This window comes from Rana temporaria, chromosome 4 (assembly GCF_905171775.1).
Source record: "Rana temporaria chromosome 4, aRanTem1.1, whole genome shotgun sequence".
NCBI lineage: Eukaryota > Metazoa > Chordata > Amphibia > Anura > Ranidae > Rana > Rana temporaria.
In genome coordinates, this window is record NC_053492.1 from 112,658,881 (window position 1) to 112,683,207 (window position 24,327).

General features: G+C 43.6%; 1 protein-coding gene across 1 annotated transcript; it reads right to left on the minus strand.

Moving 5' to 3' along the window:
* Positions 1-1,796: 1,796 nt before the first annotated feature.
* RNF7 (ring finger protein 7) lies at positions 1,797-23,793 on the minus strand. The gene is made up of 3 exons (XM_040348799.1): positions 23,558-23,793; positions 11,436-11,483; positions 1,797-2,239 (listed from the first exon to the last, which is right to left on the minus strand). Exons 1-3 carry the CDS (start codon positions 23,691-23,693, stop codon positions 2,121-2,123), a joined length of 303 nt encoding a protein of 100 aa, XP_040204733.1. The 5' UTR covers positions 23,694-23,793; the 3' UTR covers positions 1,797-2,120.
* Positions 23,794-24,327: the final 534 nt, after the last annotated feature.

Sequence of the window (24,327 nt, forward strand, 5' to 3'; positions counted from 1 at the left end):
AGAGTGCATTGATGGGCACAGCAAGTGTGCATTTGATGGGTACTGATATGCTTTATGTTTAATATTAAAGTTGTCATTTATTTTTGGAACTTAATTCTGCTGAAAACATTTACCAGTGTAATTTCATGAGATCATTTACAAGGGCGTGTTTAGGGGCGGACTTAAAGGTGGGGCAGGGGAGAGGTTGGGTGGGGCAACTGGTGGCGAGTAACTCTTACGGTCTGGCTAGTGGTTCAGGACTTGAAATTTTGAGCCCTGGATAGATATACCGTACAGACCAAAAGTTTGGACACACCTTCTCATTCAAAAGAGTTTTCTTTATGTTCATTACTATGAAAATTGTAGATTCACACTGAAGGCATCAAAACTATGAATTAACACATGTGGAATTATACATAACAAAAAAGTGTGAAACAACTGAAAATATATTTCATATTCTAGGTTCTTCAAAGTAGCCACCTTTTGCTTTGATTACTGCTTGGCACACTCTTGGCATTCTCTTGATGAGCTTCAAGAGGTAGTCACCTGGCGCAGCACCCCATCACTCTCCTTCTTGGTCAAATAGCCCTTACACAGCCTGGAGGTGTGTTTGGGGTCATTGTCCTGTTGAAAAATAAATGGTGCAACTAAACGCAAACCGGATGGAATAGCATGCCGCTGCAAGATGCTGTGGTAGCCATGCTGGTTCAGTATGCCTTCAATTTTGAATAAACCCCCAACAGTGTCACCAGCAAAGCACCATCACACCTCCTCCTCCATGCTTCACGGTGGGAACCAGGCATGCAGAGTCCATCCGTTCACCTTTTCTGCGTCGCACAAAGACATGGGGGTTGGAACCAAAGATCTCAAGTTTGGACTCATCAGACCAAAGCACAGATTTCCACTGGTCTAATGTCCATTCCTTGTGTTCTTTAGTCCAAACAAGTCTTCTGCTTGTTGCCTTTCTTTAGCAGTGGTTTCCTAGCAGATATTCCACCATGAAGGCCTGATTCACACAGTCTCCTCTTACCAGTTATAGAGATGTGTCTGCTGCAAAAGGTGGCTACTTTGAAGAACCTAGAATATGAAATATATTTTCAGTTGTTTCACACTTTTTTGTTATGTATAATTCCACATGTGTTAATTCATAGTTTTGATGCCTTCAGTGTGAATCTACAATTTTCATAGTCATGAAAATAAAGAAAACTCTTTGAATGAGAAGGTGTGTCCAAACTTTGTCTGTACTGTAGATATATGCCTAGGCAGGAAGGGGGCGAAAATGCCCATTATTGAAGTGGTTAATTGAAAACATACAGAAGTGTGTTGATTTTGTGGTTCCCATATAAAGTAGTCTAGTAAATTTCATGAAAATATCTAGCTGCAATCAGAACACAGGCAGACACTCCTGAGTGGTAAATAAGGCCCCTTTCACACAGGGTGAACCTGCTCCGCAGACACTGCTAGCTAAGTGGGCAATCGCTCTGTTGATCCCCACTGAGCTGGCAGATGACAGGTCCATCTCTGCTCACTGTGCAGGGACGGACCTGTCAGAGGCCTGCTGTCCTCTATGGCAAGATCAGATGAAAAACAGACAGCCTGTCTGCCATCCGTCCAGAGGATCGGATGAAAACAAACGTATGACCATCCGTCTGTGTTGAGTGGATCGGATGGCATATGGGTGTCAGCAGACACATCTGCTGACATCTGGCTGCCTAAACAAGTCAATAGGTGGCCTGCTCAGATCTGCCTGTGGGCTGATCGTGTAAGGGGCCTAACCTTTAAGTTTATAGAACTATATGGAAAAGAAAAGAGTCAGATTACTACCAACCTAATACATTAACTTTATTCTGCTTCCAAATCAATGGATTTTGAGTCCACACCTGCATGCACATAGATCAGGACAATACTTTATCTGCCCAGAGGTATTTTCTTTCAGAGGCACCTGTAGACAAAGCATATTAACAGCCAATCAACCTCTCCATACGCAACTATTAACGCACATGGACCTCTGGCAACAGAAAACTCCAAGTCACATGCAGGAAACTGTATAAAAGTCTTCTTTTGAAAGCACAAACAAGCCAACCACAATCAAGTGGCTCTTCTAAGCCAGGGCAGGTCTTCTTCTCCAGACATAGGAAGATCTATTTGCCTATTCTCTGAACCACCCAGTCTTGTTGGCACAGGGGGCATCGGTTGTTCTGCTTCACCCACAGGGACATACAGCAGTTGTGAAACGAATGATTACATTCTCCCCATACCACTGCAAGAGAGCAAAACAAGGTTTGTGTTAAATGTGCAAAATGAAAAGTTTAAAAGTAAGGCGTATGTGGTGAATACACATTTTACTGAGAAACATTCAGCTTTTACCATCCTTAGGTACAGACACTGCCAGTGTCTTAAACACAATAAAAATAGTGCATGTAGGAAATAAAGCATTTAAACATAAACCAAATGGTGTTTAATAGAACAATAACAGTAGCTGATCTTTCAAGTAAAATTCTGAGATTAAATCATTAATCCCCATTAGGGACGGAAGAGTTGACTCCTTATAATCTCATGTTCAGTCACCATATTTCTATTGATGCACTTCAAAAGGAATTGCAAAAACTAGGGTTGTCCCGATACCACTTTTTTTGGGACCGAGTACCGATACTTTTTTTCCCCATGTACTCGCCTATACTTTTTTTTTTGCAGCCACGTGTCCCCAAATGCAGCCATGTCCCCTAAGACAAAGCCAAGTCAAGTCAATCCCTCCGCTGCCGACATCTAGTTACTATGCACTGGGGGAACACAACAGCTGTCATTTGCATTTGAATAGCTGCTGTGTTCCCCCTCCGCGCCGTCATGTATAGCCCTTCCCTCTTGCCCAGGCACTTTGATAGACAGGTCACCCGTCTATCAAAGTTTCTGGGGGAGGGGCTATACATGACGGCGGGGGAACACAGCAGCTATTCAAATGCAAATGACAGCTGTTGTGTTCCCCCGCTGCGCCGTCATGTATAGCCCCTCCCCCTTGCCCAGAAACTTTGATAGACGGGTGACCTGTCTAATAAAGTGCCCGGGCAAGGGGGAGGGGCTATACATGACAGCACGGAGGGGGAACACATAGTATTCAAATGCAAATGACAGCCGTTGTGTTCCCCCAGCGCATAGTAACTAGATGTCGGCAGCGGCGCGGGGGGGATTGACTTGGCTTTGTCTAAGGCGGCAGCAGCTCTCCTCTCCCCCATACGAGGACTGCTCTGCTCCGCCCCCTCTCCACCCGCACTCGAAAAAAAAAAAAAAAAAAAAAAAAAAAAGTATTCTACTAGGCATCGGGAGTATTTGCGCGAGTACAAGTACTAGCACAAATACTCGGTACCGATACTAGTATCGGGACAACCCTAGCAAAAACATAATACATACCGTATGCTGCAAATGAAAAACACACTTGTCATGCTCTGCTTTAAAAGTACTCATACACAAGACTGTTCTGCAATATATACACAATTTAGGTATAAGGATATGAAAATCCGAAAGTGGCTGGGAAACAGATGAGGCAACCAGATAACCCTAGAACGTTAAAGTCATACTGGAAATTATCGTTTTAGAGGTTCATAGTTTAAGGCAGTGACCTTCCACCAGAAACAAAACACTGTTTGTACAGCTTGCATATAAAGTGGGGAAAATAATTTGATCCCCTGCAGATTTTGTAAGTTTGCCCACCTACAAATAAGGGAAGGGTCTAGAATTGTTATCATAGGTGTATTTTAAATAATAGAGACAAAATATCAACCAAAAATCCAGGAGAGAAAAAAAAAAAAAAAAAAAAAAAAAAAAAAACACACACGCGATACAAATATTATAAACTGAGTTGCAGTTCAGCGAGTAAAATAAGTATTTGATCCGCAAGCAAAACATGACTTGGTACTTTGTGCTTGCCAACAAGGGTTTCTCCACCAAGGCAAGATGTTCCTTGTAGTTGGTGACCAGGTTTGCACACATCTCATGAGGGATTTTGGTCCGCTCTTCTCTAAATCCTGGAGGTTTCTTGGCGATCGCTTGGCAACTCAAAGTTTCAGCTCCCTCCATTCATTTTCAATAGGATTAAGGTCTTGATACTGGCTAGGCCACCCCGTGACCTTAATGTGCTTCTTGAGCCACTCATTTGTTGCCTTGGCGGTATGTTTTGGTTCATTGTCATGCTGGAAGACACATACACGACTCGTCTTCAGTTTTTTGGCTGAGGGAGGAAGATTCTCATCCAAGATTTTACAATACATGGCCTCTCAATGCGGCAAAGTCAGCCTGTACCTTTAGCAGAGAAAGGGCCACAAAGCACAAGGTTCCCACATCTGTGCTTGACTGTAGAGATGGTGTTCTTGGGGTCATAGTCAGCATTTTTCTTCCTCCAAACACAGAGAGTCAAACTAATTCCAAAGAGCTCAATTTGTCTCATCTGACCACAGCACTTTCTCCCAATCCTTCTCTATCATTTAGATGTCCATCAGCAAACTTCAGATGGGCCTGTACATGTGCCATCTTGAAGAGGGGCATATTGTGTTACCAATGGTTTGGAGACTGTGGTGCCCACTACCTTAAGATGATTCACAAGCTCCTCCTAATATAGTTCTGGGCTGATCGCTCATTTTTCTCAAGATCATTTTCACAAAGTTGTCACTAAATGATATATTGCTCAAACATTGCATTGGTATATGTGGAATTACACCCCAAAATACATTCTGCTGCTTCTCCTGAGTATGGGGATACCACACGTGTGAGACTTTTTGGGAGACTAGCCGCGTACAGGACATTGAAACCAATCACCGCCTTCAGGCTTTCTAAGGGCATAAAGGATTTTTTTTTCCCTTCTCAAAACTTATGACAAAAAGAGAGATCTGCAAAATGCCTCTCAGCAAATAGCTTGGGATGTCTACTTCACAATATGGGGCTATTGGGGGGTTGTGCCATTTGGGGGGGGGGGGGGTTTACTACCCTGCCATTTTAACACCTCAAGAAATGATAGGCAGTCACAAACTAAAGCTGTGCAAATTGCAGAAAAATGTACCTTTGTTTGTAGTGCTATAACTTTTGCATAAACCAATAAATACACGCTCATTGATTTGTGTGAGTACAGCATTGCATGACCGTGCAATTATCAGTTAAAGCAGCGCCAAATTGTAAAAAGGGCTCTGGTCAGTAAGGCGAAAAATCCTTCCGTGGCTGAAGTGGTTAAGCAATACCTTGAAATATGTACCCTTTGGAAATTTCCAAAGGGAATTTAAGACAGTGCAATTCCTGGTATAGAAGTGAGCCTAGGCACCCCTTCACCTACCGTGTCAACTGTACATCTGCAGTATGAGATCTAAGGTACTGCTACCTATGACCGCCAGTTTTAGCATCTTTGTATCGAGATTTGGTGGCATCACTGTTCTCCTTGATGGAGGCTGTGAGATGAGGAAGTAAAATCCTGTCTACCAAGGTGGCTGCCCCCACTAAAGAGACATGAACACCCGTTTGTTTTCTTACGCTCAGTGCCTCTCCAATTACCCTTACCTCTGTGCTGTCCTTTCCCAAAGACATCTCTAGAAACGGCAGTGTAGCAGTACCCATATAGCAATACTTCTGTTCTGTGCCCTCTAGTTCCTGCCCCTGCCATTTTAAATAAAGTCACTGTAAATTGTGGCCCATAGACTTCCATGAAGAGGATAGGCCAAGTTTTTGGAGAGCTGTATCTGGGAATGGACAGACTGAAGTAAAGTATGCTCAACACTTTTAGGCCTCATTTCCACTGGCGTTTTTACAGCCACGTTTCTGAGCGTTTTTTACAGCTTAAAAACGCCTGTCCATGTTATTCTATGGCTTCATTCCCACATAGGCGTTTTTGAGCTGCAAGTGGCATAGACGTTTTTGAGCTGTAAAAAAAAACGCGGGACCAGGGCGTTCTGAAGCTCCAGAGTAGAGCTGTAAAAACGCCAGACGTTAAAAAACGCTCAAAAACGCGACCGCGGCATTTTTAAAGCTGCAGCTCACAAAAAAATTTTTTTTTTTTTTTTTTTTTTTACAAAATAAACATGGACAGGCATTTTTAAGCTGTAAAAAAGCCTAACAACAGTGGCTGTAAAAACGCCAGTGGAAATGAAGCCTTACACTTGCCTCTGGATATCCTTTCCATAGTAATTTCCTAGAGAGCTCCTTGAATGTTAAAAAGCAACTTACCTAATAAACAAAAATCTGAAGACCAGTAAAGAAAACCTTGAGCTTGTTAAAAATGTTCAATATTTTTTTCTAATAGGTTTTAAACAAAATTAAATCTGTTGGGTTCAATCACACACCAGAGTTTTATATTTTTGAGGGACATCAGAAGTGAGCTATACAGATTTTGGATGTTTCCATTCTTCCTGCTAAATCCTCTATAACAGGGATATGCAATTAGCGGACCTCCAGCTGTTGCATAACTACAAATCCCATGAGGCATAGCAAGACTGACAGCCACAAGCATGATACCCAGAGGCATGATGAGACTTGTAGTTTTCCAACAGCTGGAGGTCTGCCAATTGCATATCCCTTCTCTATAACAAAAAATAAATTAAATAATCCAGCAGATAGAAAAGGGACCCCCCCCCCCCCCCCCGCACCAACAACGGCCACAGCAGGCAAGCAGACCTAAAATTCAGATGCAGAGATCCCACCTCTGGGGTCTTTTAGAGATATAAGAAACCGTGAGAGCATTTAACTCTACAACTGATCGAAAAACTGAAGGCTGGGAAAATGTTCCCTGTATGAAAGGCCCCCTCAGGAGTTTAGAAAACAATTTTGAGATTTTAGAACACATAGAAAACTGTAATGCCATGCAACAATCGGTTTTAATCAGTAAATCCAAATTGCTTGTTGATTGACTTGTTGTTTGGATGTTATGATGAACTGCAAACACTGCGCTATGAAGTTTTAGACAGTGTAGAGCGATTAAGCCCCCATGTACACGGGACGCTGCTAAACGTACGTTCAGAGGCAGTTGGACGATTTTTTCAACTGCCCCTGAACTCATTCAATGTTATCCTGTGACCATGTACACAGTCTCGTTTATTGCCGTTTTTAGGCAGTTGCGTTTAACAGCGTTTCTCTGAAAGCAAAAAAAATGGGTTCAGACGCCGAAGATTTCCACATTTCAGATGCCAAATGCGACTAAACACGGCTTTTTTTTTAAAATGCTTCTAAACGTAAATGTGGCAAAAAGCGGCATTTAAACGCGGTAAAACAGACGTTTTAAACGTGGGTTACTATCCGCCAGGCTTAATCATTTAGGAGCAGTTGTAAAAACGTCCGTGTACATGGAGCCTTAAAGGAGTTGTAAAGGAAAAAACATTTTTTGCTGAAATGACTGTTTACAGGGTATAGAGACATAATAGTCAACCGATTCCTTTTAAAAACGATTAAAAATAGAAAAAAATCAATCATATAATGTGCCTACAGTTTTTTAGTTTAGTTTTGGCATGTTATCCTGCCTCTGTGCTATACAGAGCCATAGAGAAGTGATGGTTTGGAATATGAAACTAGAATACAAGTTCTGGTGACTACCGGGAACGTTCCTCACTTTGAAGGGATATACTTTCACTTCCTGCTGTGGCTATGGGACAGGAAGTGAAGAAAAAAAAAAAAGAAAAAAATAACCTAAGATTTGTAACCTCTCATACTCTATCCAAAATGAATAAAAAACGTTTTCCCCTTAAGCTCTACTTTATTATTTTTTTAAATGAAGAATAAAAGAAGAAAACTGTTTATAAGTTTTTCAAGTTTAGAGATCTTTGAATGTACAAACCATGCTCTTTTAAGAGACTTAGCTACCAGTGATAATTCCCTCTTAAGAGACCAAAGAGATTACAAGAAAAGACCATGGTAATCCTTGGCAGTCCCTGACCCCATTCTCCTGATGTAGTATATCTCATGCATAGTACATAGTGTGCCAACTGCCAGGGCAATGGTGCTTTTCAAGGTAAATGAACACGTTTTCTGCAACTATATGAATTGCTAGTATGAAACTTTTTCTAACCCAAATGTTATAATCTACTTGGATACATTTAAAAGTGGAACTATAGGCAAAAAATAAAAAAATGGTTTCCCCATTTTAGATAGATTACAGGAAGATTATAAGGTTTATTTTTTGTCATCTGTGTCCCATTGGGGAGATTTACCTTCACTTCCTGTCCCAGAGCCAAAACAGGAAGTGAGAGGAAACCCCTACAAAGGGAATCTTTTGGGGACCCCCAGAACTAGTGTCCCCATTGGAAGATTTCCCCTCTATTACTTTTCTAGGAGAATGGTCAGGGAACAGGAAAAAGAGGGTGAATCTCCGTAAGCACATGCAGCAATATAAACCTGACAGGTGTTCTAATCCATCTCTATTCTATCCAAAACTAAACAGGATTTGCCTTTAGTTATACTTTATTATTATTCAGCAGTAATCGGTAGACAGCAGGGTTGCACAGTGCTTCTCATAATATTAAGTGGTTCATTTTAGAGTGGACACAGTGAAAACTTTTTTTTCAGATAATGTGCAAGTGAAATCTTAATGTTTATTTCCTCTGAAAAACTTTTACCAAGTCAGCTTTGTTTAGGCACAATACAGGTTCAATATCTACAGAGCCAATACTAAGGTGCTGGCGCACGAGTGACACATTTATGTCCTGCAGCTTGTATATTCTTGTAGATCAGCACCCTACTGCTACCTCTCACTTGTCACAGTTACAATGTACAGTCTTGTGTGCAGGATATGTTTCCCTTTCTCCTGCTGCATAGGAGGACACGTCAGGAATTTCTACAGTCACACTTGTAATGTTAGTGACAGGTCCAGGTTAACTACCGTATTTATCGGCGTATACCGCGCACTATTTTGCCCTGAAAATCAGGGCAAAATCGTGGGTGTGTGATATACGCCGATACCCGCTTTCCCGCCACGAGTTTGAATACTGCGCCGGCATATACCGAGCGCAGTACACTCGTGAATCTTCGGGCAGTCTCGACGCCTCTCGCACTGACGTCCTGTACGTACAGGACGTCCTCGGCAACTGTCGCGCTGACGTCCTGTACGTACAGGACGTCAGTGCGAGAGGCGCCGAGCCTGCCCGAAGATTCACGAGTGTACTGCGCTCGGTATATGCCGGCGCAGTATTCAAACTCGTGGCGGGAAGGACGCCGGACCCGCCGAAGAAGGACGCCGGACCCGCCGAAGAAGGACGCCGGACCCGCCGAAGAAGGACGCCGGACCCGCCGAAGAAGGACGCCGGACCCGCCGAAGAAGGACGCCGGACCCGCCGAAGAAGGACGCCGGACCCGCCGAAGAAGGACGCCGCGCAAGACACCAAAACTGTAAGTACAAAAAAAACCTTTTTTTCCCCCCACAGGATTGGGGGCCACTTTAGGGGTGCGTGGTATACGCGGGAGCGCGTTATACCGCGATAAATACGGTATTCAAGGAGACTGGGTGTGCTACACGTGTCCCAAAAACAGCATCAAAGTACACAGGGCTTTTATGGCACTTCTAGTCAGAGCTTTTTTTCACAGAAAATAGGTGCAGGAACTCAACCACGACCCTGTTCAGATTTCAAAAACGGTAGAAGGGTCTTAAAGGGGAATTAAATACCAGGACTGCATTACATACAGAGTGTAGAGTTCAGGGGGTTACACACAGAGTGCAGAGCTGTGACTTGTACACACAGAAACCAGACTTCTGTGTTTACAAGTGATTGTGGTGAGCAGGCACCAAAGGGTCTGAGCCAGAGGTGGTGGAACTCGGTTCCCCCAAGTTCACCCTGAAAAAAAGCCCTGCTTCTAGTACTTCTACCCTGCAGCCCCCCCTCTCCAAAAATCCCCAACTCGAAGGCTAAGTGCACAGTGCTGCGCTCTGACTTCTCAGTGTGATAATGTAGTACAACTTGGATGCTACTTTGAAGTGGCTTGTATATTCTATTGGGCCAAAATGGTGCTGGAATCACACCATAGTACAGGAAACTTTTCCAAAACTGTGCCGAGTTGCACTGATGTGAACGGGTACCAATCAAAAACAATTCGGCTTCAGATCCCGATGGGGTAAACAGGGATTGGTAGTTACGTGTTCAAGCAGTTGACCACTGTCCATTTGGACAAGTCCTTTGTTTTCATGGTTTAGTATATTGGCAATTTGATGCCTACCCAGGCATACTGGTGATAATATTGTACGATTAAGAAATTGTATTGCTACTACTTTCTTCTTGTTTTCTTTTGAAAATACAATAAAAAAATATAAAAACAAAAAAACAAACAATGCGGCTTCCAAGGTCATGCAATTCTGTGCAACGCAAGTCGCATCTGAAATCACACTAGTGTGATCAGAGCCTTAGTAAAAGCCAAGAGCCAGGAGAACAGAGTACAGGCATATCCCGCTTTTAAGTACACAATGGGGTTTATTTACTATCACTGGAGAGTGCAAAATCAGGCTCATTTCTGCACAGAAACCAATAAGCTTCCAGGTTTTATTACCAAAGCTTAATTGAAAAAGCCGGGGTTAGAAGCTCATTGGTTTCTTTGCAGAAATGAGCCTGATTTTGCACTTTACAGCTTTAGTAAATAAACCCCATTGTGTACTTAAAATTGGGGAATGCCTGTAGAAACAAAATTAATGATACATTGTAGCTCTCCATTTCTGATCTATACAGGGGTTGATTTACTAAAACTGGAGAGTGCAAAATATACTGCAGCTGTGCATGGTAGCCAAACACGAGCTTGTTCAATTACGCTTTGACACTAAAACCTGGAAGCCGATTGGTTACCATGCAGAGCTTCACCAGGTTTTGCACTGTCCAGTGTTAGTATATAAACCCCTGTATAGATCAGAACTAGAGATAAAGTATCATTGTTCATTTTGTACCCACTTTGTTTCAACTAGAACTGGGGTACTGAATTAAAGCGCAGTTCCACCCAAAAATGGAACTTTAAGCACTCCTCGCCCCCTGACTTGTCAGATTTGGCATGTCATTTTGGGGGGGGGGGGGGGAGTGTGTGTCCTCTTTTGTGGGACTTGTCCCACTTCCTCCCAGGTCCTAGGCTGCCAGTGATCTTCTGGTACACGACACAGGTCCCAGAAGATCGCTGGCCAATGGCAGAGCGAGTCATGCATGCGCAGTGCGCGCCCGTGATCCGGATAGGACTGTTATAGGTCCGCATCCAGACCACGGTCCCCCATTTAGTGATGCCTGATCTAGGGAGGTCAAAGTCTTAAAAATAAATAAAATTAATGACGACTGGAAGCTGGTGGTGTGGGTTCCTAATCATGTAATCAACTTGAGAAAAATCACAGTGATCATATGACCGTAAAAAGCCCATGTATGCTGGCGACATTACAAATTTGAAGGGCCGCCTCTGGTTGTACAGACTTATGGATCCTGAGAATAGTCATTTTTAAAGCACCGTATGCTATACTTTATCAGTAAACAATGACATACCTACACAGTCTTCCTGCTTGTTCTCAGCTTGGCAGCGCAGGCACGCATCTAGAAATAGACAAAGTTACATTTAGTAGACGTGCCACAATGTATACACACACACACACACACACACACTGCTCCAGTATTTGTAGGTTTATAATCAGCATAAATGTTATGTTACAGCCTCATTCCTAAATTGTTCTTTGATTTTAATCAGATTTTTACTACATTTAATTTTAATAAAATGCTTTTGTGGTAAAAATCTATCTAAAAGACTTTTCCCATTTAAGCTACATTAATAATTCAGTTTATTCAGCATAAAAATGGAGCTTAGTTACGTAGTATGAGGCTGTAATATTTACATTTTTGGTAAACTCATTCAATGAATCCAAGCTTTGTAAGCTTTGATAACATGCACTGCATTGATGCATTAACACAATTTCAAAGTAACCATGCGATAGAACAAAGTCCAGGAATATTCATTTATCCCATTGTTTTGCAAATCTATGTACACTACAAACTGTATCATTGGATCTGTTCTGATATTGCAGTTTTACGAACCTGAGAGCTTATTATTCTAAATAGGAAACCTTCACTTTGTTTAAAAATATTAAAGGGGTTGTAAAGGTTTTTTTATTTTCTACGTAGGTTCTTTACGCTAGTGCATTATTGGATCATACCTCTTCCTTCGATTTCCCTTCTAAATGTTTTTTTCCCCCCGTCTGAATGTCTCACTTGTTTCCCCTCAGTAAACTTCACACCATCATGCGAGCCGTTCTGGCTGGGGGTTAGTCAGCCAGAACAGCTTACTGAGGAGAAACAGGAAGTGAGAAATTCAGACAAAGAAAACAAACAATTAGAAGGGAAATCGAAGGAAAATGTAAGTGAACCAACAATGCACTAGCTTAAAGTGGAGTTTCCATCCCAAATGTTTTTTCTCATTAGACCTAAAAAAAAAAAAAAAAAAGTTTTATTTATTATTTTTTTTACTCATCTGGAAATGCCTGTTGCTATGCAGTCCCACTAAATCTGCCTTTGGAATCACCTAGGATCCTGACATCTCCCTCTAATGCTCCTGGGAAATGTGTGTCATCATTTCCCAGGATGCAGTGCGCTGTCCAATTATCACTCCCCATCCAAGACTTCCAGGAAGTGCTTGTGGGCTTTACAATGCCCACAAGCAAAATGACAACGGTGTAGACATAGTTTTATAAAACTATCTTTATTGAATAACTATGCGGAGCGGCGGCGGATTGTAAAATAGTATGTGACCAGATTTAGATTATAAAAACGCATGATGAAAGAACATACATTTAAAAAAATGCTAATTGTGGTTGGAACCCCGCTTTAACCACTTAAGGACCGGACCAATATGCTGCTAAATGACCCAAGGGGTTTTTACAATTCGGCACTGCGTCGCTTTAACAGAAAATTGTGTTCTTTTTCGTCCCACAAAGAGCTTTCTTTTGGTGGTATTTGATCGCCTCTGCGATTTTTATTTTTTGCGATATATACAAAAATAGAGCGACATTAAAAAAAAAAAAAAAAAAACACAATATTTACTTTTTGTTATAAGAAAAATCAAATAAACTAAATTTTAGTGAAACATTTAGGCCAAAATGTATTCAGCCACTTTTTTTCCCCTAAAAATCGCAATAAAAAAAAATAGCTACCTAGCGGGAACAGCGACACTAATACAGCGATCAGAAAAATGATCGCTTAGTGACACTGGCAATAGGGAGTGAAAGGGTTAACTAGGGCGGTGATCAAGGGGTTAAAACTTTATTGGGGGGGGGGTACGGGGGCTACCCTGAACCTAACACTAACTGCCTGTCACACTGACACTAAATGCAGTGATCAGTACATATATGATCAGTGCATTCAGTGACACTGTGACAGGGGGGTGGGGGGTAATCGCAAGGGGTTAATGTGCCTATGTGTAGTGTGTGTCAGTGTAGTGTTGGTGCGACTTACTGTGTGATGTGATCTCTCCTCAGCGGCGGTTGAAAATACCGCTGAGAGGAGAGATCACATCACTTCCTCCTCCTGTGTTTACACAGGAGGAGGAAGTGACACACGGGGGAGCGCGAGGATTGGCTGAGAGCGATCGGGAGGGGGCGGACAAAAAACAAACAGCGGCCCCCCTCATCCCGGATCGCTCGGACAGCCACGGGAACCGCCGCATGTACCGGGGGGGGGTCCCCGATCGGACCCCTGACCCATGTCTAGGCAGGGACGTACAGGTATGCCAATGTGCCTGTCCGTGCCATTCTGCCGAAGTATATGTACATTCGGCGGTCCGGAAGTGGTTAAAAGAAACCTATTTGAAAAAAAAAAAATAATAAAAATAAAAAAAAACACCTTTACAACCCCATTAAAGAAAGATTCTAACTACCGGCAAGAATAAGTCCTTACATTAAAAGAGCACCTGTCATTTCAGATCCTTCATGGCAGCGCCTGTTAGTGGGCAGCCACTGACCTTGTGTCCCTGCCACATCACCAGCCACCCCATTAAAGTGAATAGGACTGTCGGTGAGTCAACAGCAGGTCAGGGGAGGAGCCACTGCGGGACAGAGATGACAGTTGCTCTTTAAAAATTAGGCTTGAAAAAAAAAAAAAAAATTGAGTGGATTTAAATCAAGCCTTTTTACTAGCGATTTAAATCAAATTCACCCTGTTCCAAAACAGATTAAATTCATTATTTTCCTCAAAAATTCTACAAAAAATACCCTATAATGACAACATGAAAGAAGTTTGTTTGAAATCTTTGCAAAGTAAAAAATAAATAAAACCACACATGTACATATACAGCCTTTGCCATGGCACTCATACTGAGCTCAGGTGCATCCTGTTTCCACAACTTGATTGGAGTCCACATGTGGTAAATTCAGTTGCTTGGACACAATTTGGAAAGACACACACCTGTCTATATAAGGTCCTACAGTTAACAGTGCATGTCAGAGCACAAACCAAGACATGAAGTCCAAGGAATTGTTTGTAGACCTCTGAGACAGAATTGTATTAAGGCACAGACTTGGAAGGGTACAGACAAAATTCTGCAGCATTGAAGGTTCCAATGAGCACATTGGCCTCCATCAACTATAAATGGAAGACGTTTGGAACCACCAGGACTCTTCCCTAGAGCGGGCCAGGACAACATGCCTGGAGTTTGCCAAAAGGCACCTGAAAGACTCTCAGACCACGAGAAACAAAATCCTCTGGTCTAATGAAACAAAGATTCAACACTTTGACCTGAATGGCAAGTGTCATGTTTGGAGGAAACCAGGCACCGCTCATCTGGCCAATACCATCCCTACAGTGAAACATGGTGGTGGCAGCATCATGCTGCGGGATTTTTCTCAGCGGCAGGATCTGGGATACTAGTCAGGATTGAGGGAAAGATGAATGCATCAATTTACAGAGACATCCTTAATGGAAACCTGCTCCAGAGCGCTCTGGACCTCAGACTGGGGTGACGATTCATCTTCCAAACAGGACAATGACCCCAAGCACACAGCCAAAGATAACAGGGGAGTGTAGGGGATGGTAATATAGATAGGTGACAATTTCAAAAAGTGGCACCAACATACCTGTAAATGTGTGTAGTAGACAAGGGAGTTTTTTTAGGGGGATTTTTACGGGTGCCAGCAAAAAGTAGCAATTTCAATACTCCAAAATATAATATAACAGAAGTTTTATTACTACAAACAAGACACAAGTAAAATTGGCTACAAGTTGTGTGCATACATAGTCAAACATCCATGGTTCAAAACAGATGGAAAAAGTTTCACTGAACAGCATTGAAGTGATTGTCCCGACATGTTTCGCCACTCAGAGCTTCCTCAGGGGATGTTTTTAGAGACACTTGGATGTAAACCATATGTAGATCTTAAAGTTGCGGCTCGATTTGAAGTCAGAAAGGGGTACCGTCAATGGGTAGCACACATAGGGAAATGCCAAACAGGGTCCCAAGAGGATTATTCGGCTGAAATATCAGTAAATAGAAGTTAGAGATAGACCAAGGGTGCCAGACAAAAGTCTGTTGATGGAAATATCACATATGAATAACTCGTACATAGGAATTGGTCAGCGTGGCTCCCCTTGGTGTATTGCTGCCAACAGTTTACGCAGACCAGACTTAAACCCGATATAGCATGGGTGCTCAACCTGTGGCTCTCCAGCTGTTTCAGAACTACAATTCCCATGAGGCATTGCAAGCTACTGACTGTTACAAGCATGACTCCCAAAGGCAGAGGCATGATGGGACTTGAAGTTCTGCAACAGCTGGAGAGCCACAGGTTGAGCACCCATGCGATATAGCATCTCTGGAGAGATCTGAAAATGGCTGTGCACTGACGCTCCCTGATGGAGCTGGAGAGGTCCTGCAAAGAAGAATGGTAGAACCTGACCAAAAATAGGTTGGACAAGCTTGTAGCGTCATACTCAAAAAGACTTGAGGCTGTACTTGGTGCCAAAGGGGCTTCAAAGTAATAAGCAAAGGCTGTGATACTTATGTACATAAGAAATTTGCTAACATTTCAAACAAACTTTTCATGTTGTCATTAATGGGGTATGCTTCGTAGAATTTTGAGGAAAATAATGAATTTAATCCATTTTGGAATAAGGCTGTAACATAACAAAATGTGGAAAAAGTAAAGCGCTGTGAATACTTTCTGGATGCACATTATAGCAGACAAGCATCTCAGCGACAGGTCTGCCACTGTATGTTGTGCCTCATTCCTCTAGCCCTCTAAAGCTCGGTTCAGACTGCTACGACATGGGATCCGACTTACGAGGCCCGATTTGGATGACATTTCAAAAGCAATGAAACATATAAAATATAGATGCGCTAATATTAACTTAAAAGGTGATAAAACGTACAAAGAAAACTAATCAGGGAGAACACTCCATAAACTGTGAATTACTAATATGTCCTTAACCAGTTAAGCCCCGGACCAATATGCAGCCTAAAGACCCAAGGTGTTTTTACAGTTCGGGACTGCGTCGCTTTAACAGACAATTGCGCGGTCGTGCGACGTGGCTCCCAAACAAAATTGGCGGCCTTTTTCCCCCCACAAATAGAGCTTTCTTTTGGTGGTATTTGATCACATCTGCGGTTTTTAGTTTTTGCGCTATAAACAAAAATAGAGCGACAATTTTGAAAAAAATGCAATATTTTTTACTTTTTGCTGTAATAAATATCCCCTAAAAACATATATAAAAACATTTTTTTTCCTCAGTTTAGGCCGATACGTATTCTTCTACCTATTTTTAGTAAAAAAAAAAAATCGCAATAAGTGTTTATCGATTGGTTTGCGCAAAATTTATAGCGTTTACAAAATAGGGGATAGTTTTATTGCATTTTTATAAAAATTTTTTTTTTTTTACTACTAATGGCGGCGATCAGCAATTTTTTTCGTGACTGCGACATTATGGCGGACACTTCGGACAATTTTGACACATTTTTGGGACCATTGTCATTTTCACAGCAAAAAATGCATTTAAATTGCATTCTTTATTGTGAAAATGACAGTTGCAGTTTGGGAGTTAACCACAGGGGGCGCTGTAGGAGTTAGGGTGCACCTAGTATGTGTTTACAACTGTAGGGGGGTGTGGCTGTAGGAATGACGTCATCGATCGTGTCTTCCCTATAAAGGGAATGACGCGATCGATGCGCCGACACAGTGAAGCACGGGGAAGCCGTGTTTACACACGGCTCTCCCCGTTCTTCAGCTCCGGGGAGCGATCGCGACGGAGCGGCTATAAACAAATAGCCGCGCCGTGGTCCCGGATCGCTCCCCGAGCGGAGCCGACCTCCGCATGTAGCGGGGGGGGGTCCCGATCGGACCCCCCACCCGCTAATAGGCAAGGACGTACATGTACGCCCATGTGCCTGTACGTGCCATATTGTGGACGTATATGTACATGCGGGGGTCGGGAACTGGTTAATTAGTGCACAGTGATTAGCAGGATTCCATGCAGGGAAAAAAATCACCCTCTTCAATCTGAATGCTAATCCAGCCCTCCACCGCTGTGAGCAGATGATACAGGCACTCACAGACTTTGCATGAAGGGATTGCATGAAAGAAAAGAGAAAAAACCTCTCATTGCGCAATATTCGACTTACTAGGAACCCATGAGTAAGTCGCGTGCCTGTGACGTAACGCGTAGGGAGGAGCCTGCGATCGAATCCGAGTGCATCGGATCGAGCTGAGGAAACAGCATACTGAGTGGCGTTTTCATGCTTTACTGAAAGCCGGGATGTCAATGCTCTGATTACATTTTTTGATCTGTCATCGAATATTGCACAATGAGAGGTTTTTTCTCTTTTCTTTCATGCAATCCCTTCATGCAAAGTCTGAGTGCCTGTATCATCTGATCACAGCGGTGGAGGGCTGGATTAGCATTCAGATTGAAGAGAGTGATTTTTTTTCCCTGCATGGAATCCTGCTAATCACTGTGCACTAATTAAGGACATATTAGTAATTCACAGTTTATGGAGTGTTCTCCCTGATTAGTTTTCTTTGTACTTTTTATCACCTTTTAAGTTAATATTAGCGCATCTATATTTTATATGTTTCACTGTTTGGATTTGGTATCACTCAAGATAGCAGCTATATTATTTGTTTTTTATTTAGGTGCACGTGGAATTGATTATTTAATTAGCGCTGTAGTATATTTTTCACATTATTTCAAAAGCAATGTTTCCCTATAAGAGCCGCCTAACTGCTTGCAGACCAGCCGCAGCATTTATACAGCAGCAGCTCGCCTCTGCTGGGCTAGAGCACGTAGCTATACGTCACCTCGCCCAGCAGCCAATAGGGTCGCGATCACCACCAGGCACCCGCAATCGCTCGTTACAGAGCGAGAACCGGGAGCTGTGTGTGTAAACACACAGCTCCCGGTCCTGTCGGGGGGGAGGAATTGACCGATTGTATGTTCATACAATGTATGAACAGCGATTTGTCATTTCCCCAAGTCAGTCCACCCCCCTTCAGTTAGAACACACCCAGGGAAGATGATTAACCCCTCCCTTGCCCCCTAGTGTTAACCCCTTCACTGCCAGTGGCATTTTTATAGTAATCAATGCATTTTTATAGCACCGATCGCTATAAAAATGGCAATGGTCCCAAAAATGTGTCAAGTGTCCAAAGTGTCCGCCATAATGTCGCAGTACTGCGAAAAAAAAAAAAAAAAAAATAAAGCTGATCACGCCATTACTAGTAAAAAAAAAAAAATTAAGAAAAAAGCCATAAAACTATCCCCTATTTTGTAAACGCAATAACTTTTGTGCAAACCAATCAATAAACGCTTATAGCGATTTTTTTTTTTTTTACAAAAAATATGTAGAAGAATACGTATCGGCCTAAACTGAGGAAAAAAGTTTTTTATTTATATATTTTTGGGAGAAAATTATAGCAAAAAATATAAATTTTTTTCAAAATTGTCACTCTGTTTAGGGCTCTTTCACACGTCCGTTCCGTTCGTCCGTTTTTTGGACGTCCGTTAACGGACCGCAATGCTTCCCTATGGGCTAGCGTCCGTTAGCGGATGAGCATCCGCTAACGTCCGTTAGCATCCGTCTGCGTTCAGTTCCGTTTTTTTGGACGGAAGAAAACCCTATTTTTCTTCCGTCTAAAAAACGGAACGGACGAAAAACGGACGTTAACGGATGATCCGTTTATCATCCGTTCCGCTAACATCCGTTTTTCTATGTAAAAAGCCCCCAAAAAAACAAAAAAAAAAACGGATGAAAAAACTGATGCAAAAACTGATGCAAAAACTGATGCAAAAACTGACGAAAAAACTGATGGAAAAACGGATCAACTGATGAAAAAAAAACTGATCTGAAAAACTGAACGGACGTGTGAAAGAGCCCTTATAGTACAAAAACTAAAAACCGCAGAGGTGATCAAATACCACCAAAAGAAAGCACCATTTGTGTGAAAAAAAAAAAGAAGGATGCCAATTTTGTTTGGGAGCCACGTCGCACGACCGCGCAATTGTCAGTTAAAGCGACGAATCACAAAAAGTGGCCTGGTCTTTGACCAGCAATATGGTTCGGGGGTTAAGTGGTTAACTGTTGCTCCAACTTTAGAAGAGGTTTTTGCACTACTTGGGTGCGATTTCAGCCCTTGTACAGGCTCCTAAATAGCATCCAAGTGGCAGAGAAAAGTCGCCACAGCAGTGTGAACCGAGCCTAAAGCTAGCCGTATACAGCGCGATTCAATGGATTCCCCCTTCCCACTATGGAGGAATCTCCGCTTCCGGCTGCTTTCTGAAAAGCCTACGCATGATCACATCTGATGTTTCGTAATTTTCCCATCTGGTTCAACTTTTGTCAAGCTGGGTGGTGCTTGCAGCACCACCCATGGCTGAAATGTCAGCCGATTTAGTGTGAATCTGATTCAATTAAGGTCATAGATTATGCAATCTTCTGTCTTTGCCCTGCACCATGGGTGCAAGGAAAGAAAATCGATGGATTCGACCCTTCAACACAGTCAGTGACAATGGGGGAACCCTCCCGCAGTGCCAATGTGTCCTGCCATCAGGGGAGAAAATAATGATGCTATAGCTGCTGCCACTGATCGTTTGGAAAAACCTGACAGGCTGGTTGTACAAAAGTCGATCGATCTGTGTACAGCCAGGGTGCTCATACATGAATCAAAATGTGTCCAGTCAACTGCTGAACTAGTTCAATTTCAATTTTGTTGTGCTCTGACATCACAGCATGCGATTTGCACCACATTCTTGTGCACATCACATTTACTCAACCTTACCTCCTGTGTAACATGCAGTGTTCTGTGCGGTGCGATTTCGGCCATACATGCTGTATGGCTCAAATCATATTGCATCCGCACCAAAAATGGTGCAGGACCTTTCGTTTTCCTCTGCATCGCATGGGTGTTCACAGCACACCAATGTGATTATGGCAATCGCACCCACCCAACAGGTCAGGATTTCCCTCAGATGAAAAGGCTGTGGTGATTACTAAGGCAGTGAAACTGATCAAATCACCTGTGCAAAATAATGGAAATCCTGAAAACCTGACCTGTTGGGGGGGCCTGAGGACTGGAATTGAGAAACACTGCGTTAATCTAACATTAGCCAGCATACCTTGAATCTTCAGATCGAAAGTTTTATTTATTTTTTATTTCTGCATGATCACATCACAAGCTAAAAGTGCAAAGTTTCGAGGTCACACAGGACCCCTTCATCAGGCATGTGAGGATGCCTGGTGAAGGGGTCCTGCGTGACTCCGAAACTTTACACTTTTAGCTTGTGATTTGATCATGTCAAAAAAACACTTTTGGACTATAGATCTGAGGTGTCCTGGCAAATATATTCTTTGTGGCGTTCATGATCCAGATCTCCAGCTGGTGGTCAGTAAGGATGAGCTCTGGCGTGTTCGCATAGAACACGCGCAGAGCCCGCCAGGAAGTGTGCACGGCGCTGCGCTAATGACAGCCAGGGAGACATTGTCCCGATGCTCGGCTGCGGGGATCGTGAAATGTCTCCCTGGCTGTTAGCGCAGCGCCGTGCACACTTCCTGGCGAGCTCTGGATGTGTTCGATGCGAACACGCCAGAGCTCATCCTTAGTGGTCAGCTACAGCACTTAGAATCCTAGAGCTTTCCCCAGGCACACAGTGAGTTTAGGGTTGCCAACTTATCCCTTTAAACCCGAGCACACATGAATTACACAGGTCCTGAGGCCAATTTAACCACTTAAGCCCCGGACCATATTGCTGGTCAATGACTGGGCCACTTTTTGCGATTCGGCACTGCTTTGACTGACAATTGCGGTTGTGCGATGTGGCTCCCAAACAAAATTGGCGTCTTTTCCCCCACAAATAGAGCTTTCTTTTGGTGGCATTTGATCACCTGTGCAGTTTTTAGTTTTTGCGCTATAAACAAAAATAGAGCGACAATTTTGAAAAAAAAAAATAAAAAAAATAATTTTTTGCTGTAATAAATATCCCCAAAAATATATAGAAAAACTATTTTTTTTCCTCAGTTTAGGCCGATACGTATTCTTCTACATATTTCATAAAAATCGCAATAAGCATTTATTGATTGGTTTGCGCAAAAGTTATAGCGTTTACAAAATAGAGGATAGTTTTATGGCATTTTTATTAATATTTTTTTATTTACTAGTAATGGCAGTAATCTTTAATCGGTACTGCGACATTATGGCGGACACTTCTGACACATTTTTGGGGCCATTGGCATTTTTATAGCGATCAGTGCTATAAAAATGCCACTGACAGGGAGGGGGTTAACACTAGGGGGCGAGGAAGAGGTCAATTATGTTCCCTGGGTGTGTTCTAACTGAAGGGGGGGTGGGACTGACTTGGGGAAATGACAGATCGCTGTTCATACATTGTATGAACAGACGGTCAGGCATTTCTCCCCTGACAGGACTAGGAGCTGTGTGCTTACACACACAGCTCCTGGTTCTCGCTCTGTAAAGAGCGATCGCTGGTGCCCGGCGGTGATGGCGCCCGCCGGGCACGCGCGTCAGCATCAGGGGGCAAGAGGAGGGTGCGCGCCCCTATTGGCTGAACGGCGAGATGACGTATATCTACGTGATCTCGCCCAGCAGAGCCGACCTGCCGCCCTATAACTGCGGCGGCTGGTCGGCAAGCAGATCAGGCACCAAGTTGTATTACCACCTTAACCACTTGCCTACCGGGCACTTTCACCCCTTTCCTGCCCAGGCCAATTTTCAGCACTCTCACACTTTGAATGACAATTGCGCAGTCATGCTACACTGTAGCCATGTGACACGTTATCATTTTCTTCACACACCATTGATGGTATTTAGTCCCTGCTGGGTTGTTTATTTTTTTTTACAAAAAGGAGACCGGAAAAGTTTTAGTTTCTGTCAGGAAATTTTGTAAATAAGTAACTTGTCTCCATCACTGATGGGCTCTGATGAGGTGGCACTTATATGCTGCACTGGTGGGCACTGATAGACAGCACTGACTGCCATCACTAATGGGCACTGAGACGGCACTGACTGGCATCACTAATGGGCACTAAAAGACGGCAATGACTGGCATCACTAATGGGCACTAAAAGACGGCACTGACTGGCATCACTAATGGGCACTAAAAGACGGCAATGACTGGCATCACTAATGGGCACTGAGACGGCACTGACTGGCATCACTAATGGGCACTGATTGGCATCACTAATGGGCACTGAGACAGCACTGACTGGCATTACTAATGGGCACAGATTGCTGGCGCTGGTGGGCACTTTATTGTAATCAGGTCACTGATGATCAGTGCCCTGATTACATGTGTTGATGTCCCCTGCGAGGAGATGCAGCTGATCGGCTCTCCTCGCCACACACTCTGTCAGTATGATGCGACGAGAGCCGATTACCGGCATTTACGTGTAACCGGCTGTGATTGGACACAGCCAATCACATGGTTAAAGTGCTGCCGCTGTTTTCAGAGATCGGGGTCACCCGGTGTCCAAGCATGACGTCGCCCCAGAACAAGAGCCACACCACCCTTCTGTCATTTGACGGTGGGCGGCCGGCAAGTGGTTAATCAGTCGCAGAACCTGTATAATTAATTGGGGTTCGAGATGGCAACCCTAAGTGCGACGTGGGGAAACAGCGAATCATGCGCGCTTCCCATCAGTGTGGACCAGGGCTGACGGTGAAGGGGTCAGGGGAATGGAAGCACAGTAGGTGGTCTGGACACTCCCATTGGCGTTGAAGGTTAAAGAGTCTGGCAGAGTTTACAAACACTGGCGTGGAGCGACTATATCATGCATCGTCCATCAGGCGTTTAGACCAGGGGCCCCCTCCCGAGGGCACTGCCTGCCCCTCCACCCATAATTGAAGGGCCACCTACCCCCCTGTCCCGCTCAGACCCATTAGGTAGGTGCTCTGTGCTCATACTGACTCTGCTGCTAGTTTAGGATTCAGTGACTATTATTAGCCCATGTAATGATTTCCCAGCATGCACTGGGCCCCCTGCACAGATCATATATATATATATATGCACAGTATATAGATATATAGATAGACTACTATCCCTGCTAGGATTCCTACGTCAGCTGTGCTGTGTCCCTGTCCCCGGCCCTCCCCCTCCTCCACTCCCCGGTGGTCGGTGTTTCTCACCCATGACCTGCACCCTGCAGATGGCGCACGTGTCACACTCCACATCCCAGCTCCACATCGCCACCGCGTTCCATTTCTTCAGGGAAAACATCCTGACACCCGTCCTGGAGGCCAACTCCGCCCGCTTATCGGCCATACCGACAGGGGACGTTGCTCGCTCTCACCAATGACCTACACGATTGGGTGGTGAAGACCAATCAGAAACAGGAAGAGAAAAGAAGTCCGCCCAAGTGGCATTTATACCGGCCAATCGTGATGATGAAAGCGGAAGCCGTTCAGCCATTGGATGACTAGAGAGCAAGGCTGCAAAACCGTGTTGTGCAGTACACACGAACGTCCAGCAGGTGGAGAGCGTCTCCCGTGAAATCTCCACAATGACGGTAGTCTGTCTGTCATACAGCTCCTTCTGTCATTGCTTGCACAGCACAGTTCGGCTTCGGAGTATTTATTTTATTTTATTTGTCCCATACATGGAAAAATCTTATTTTTTGACAATAAAATGACTTAAACGCCCATAACGTTATATATATTCTGAAAGCAGAGGGCAGAGGCCCTGTAGAATAAAAGGTAATAGTTGTACATTTGCATGTCCCATGATATTTGCGCAACTGTTTATTAACCACTTGCTGACTGGCCACGGTACACATACTGCGGCAGGTCGGCTCTGTTGTGCTAAACGACGTACCTGTATGCCATTTTGTTTTATAGCCAGCAGGGGGCACGTGTGTGTGATGATTGGCCAGAGGGGGAGCCAATCAGCGGGTCGCGAT

What these genes read in the sequence shown, in the direction of transcription:
- RNF7 (XM_040348799.1), bottom strand. Translation starts at nt 23,693, where the DNA reads ATGGCCGATAAGCGGGCGGAGTTGGCCTCCAGGACGGGTGTCAGGATG. An exon ending in CTGCAGGGTGCAGGTCATGG is followed by an intron (nt 11,484 to 23,557) that starts GTGAGAAACACC and finishes GTCTATTTCTAG; the next exon opens with ATGCGTGCCTGCGCTGCCAA. An exon ending in CAAGCAGGAAGACTGTGTAG is followed by an intron (nt 2,240 to 11,435) that starts GTATGTCATTGT and finishes GCTCTCTTGCAG; the next exon opens with TGGTATGGGGAGAATGTAAT.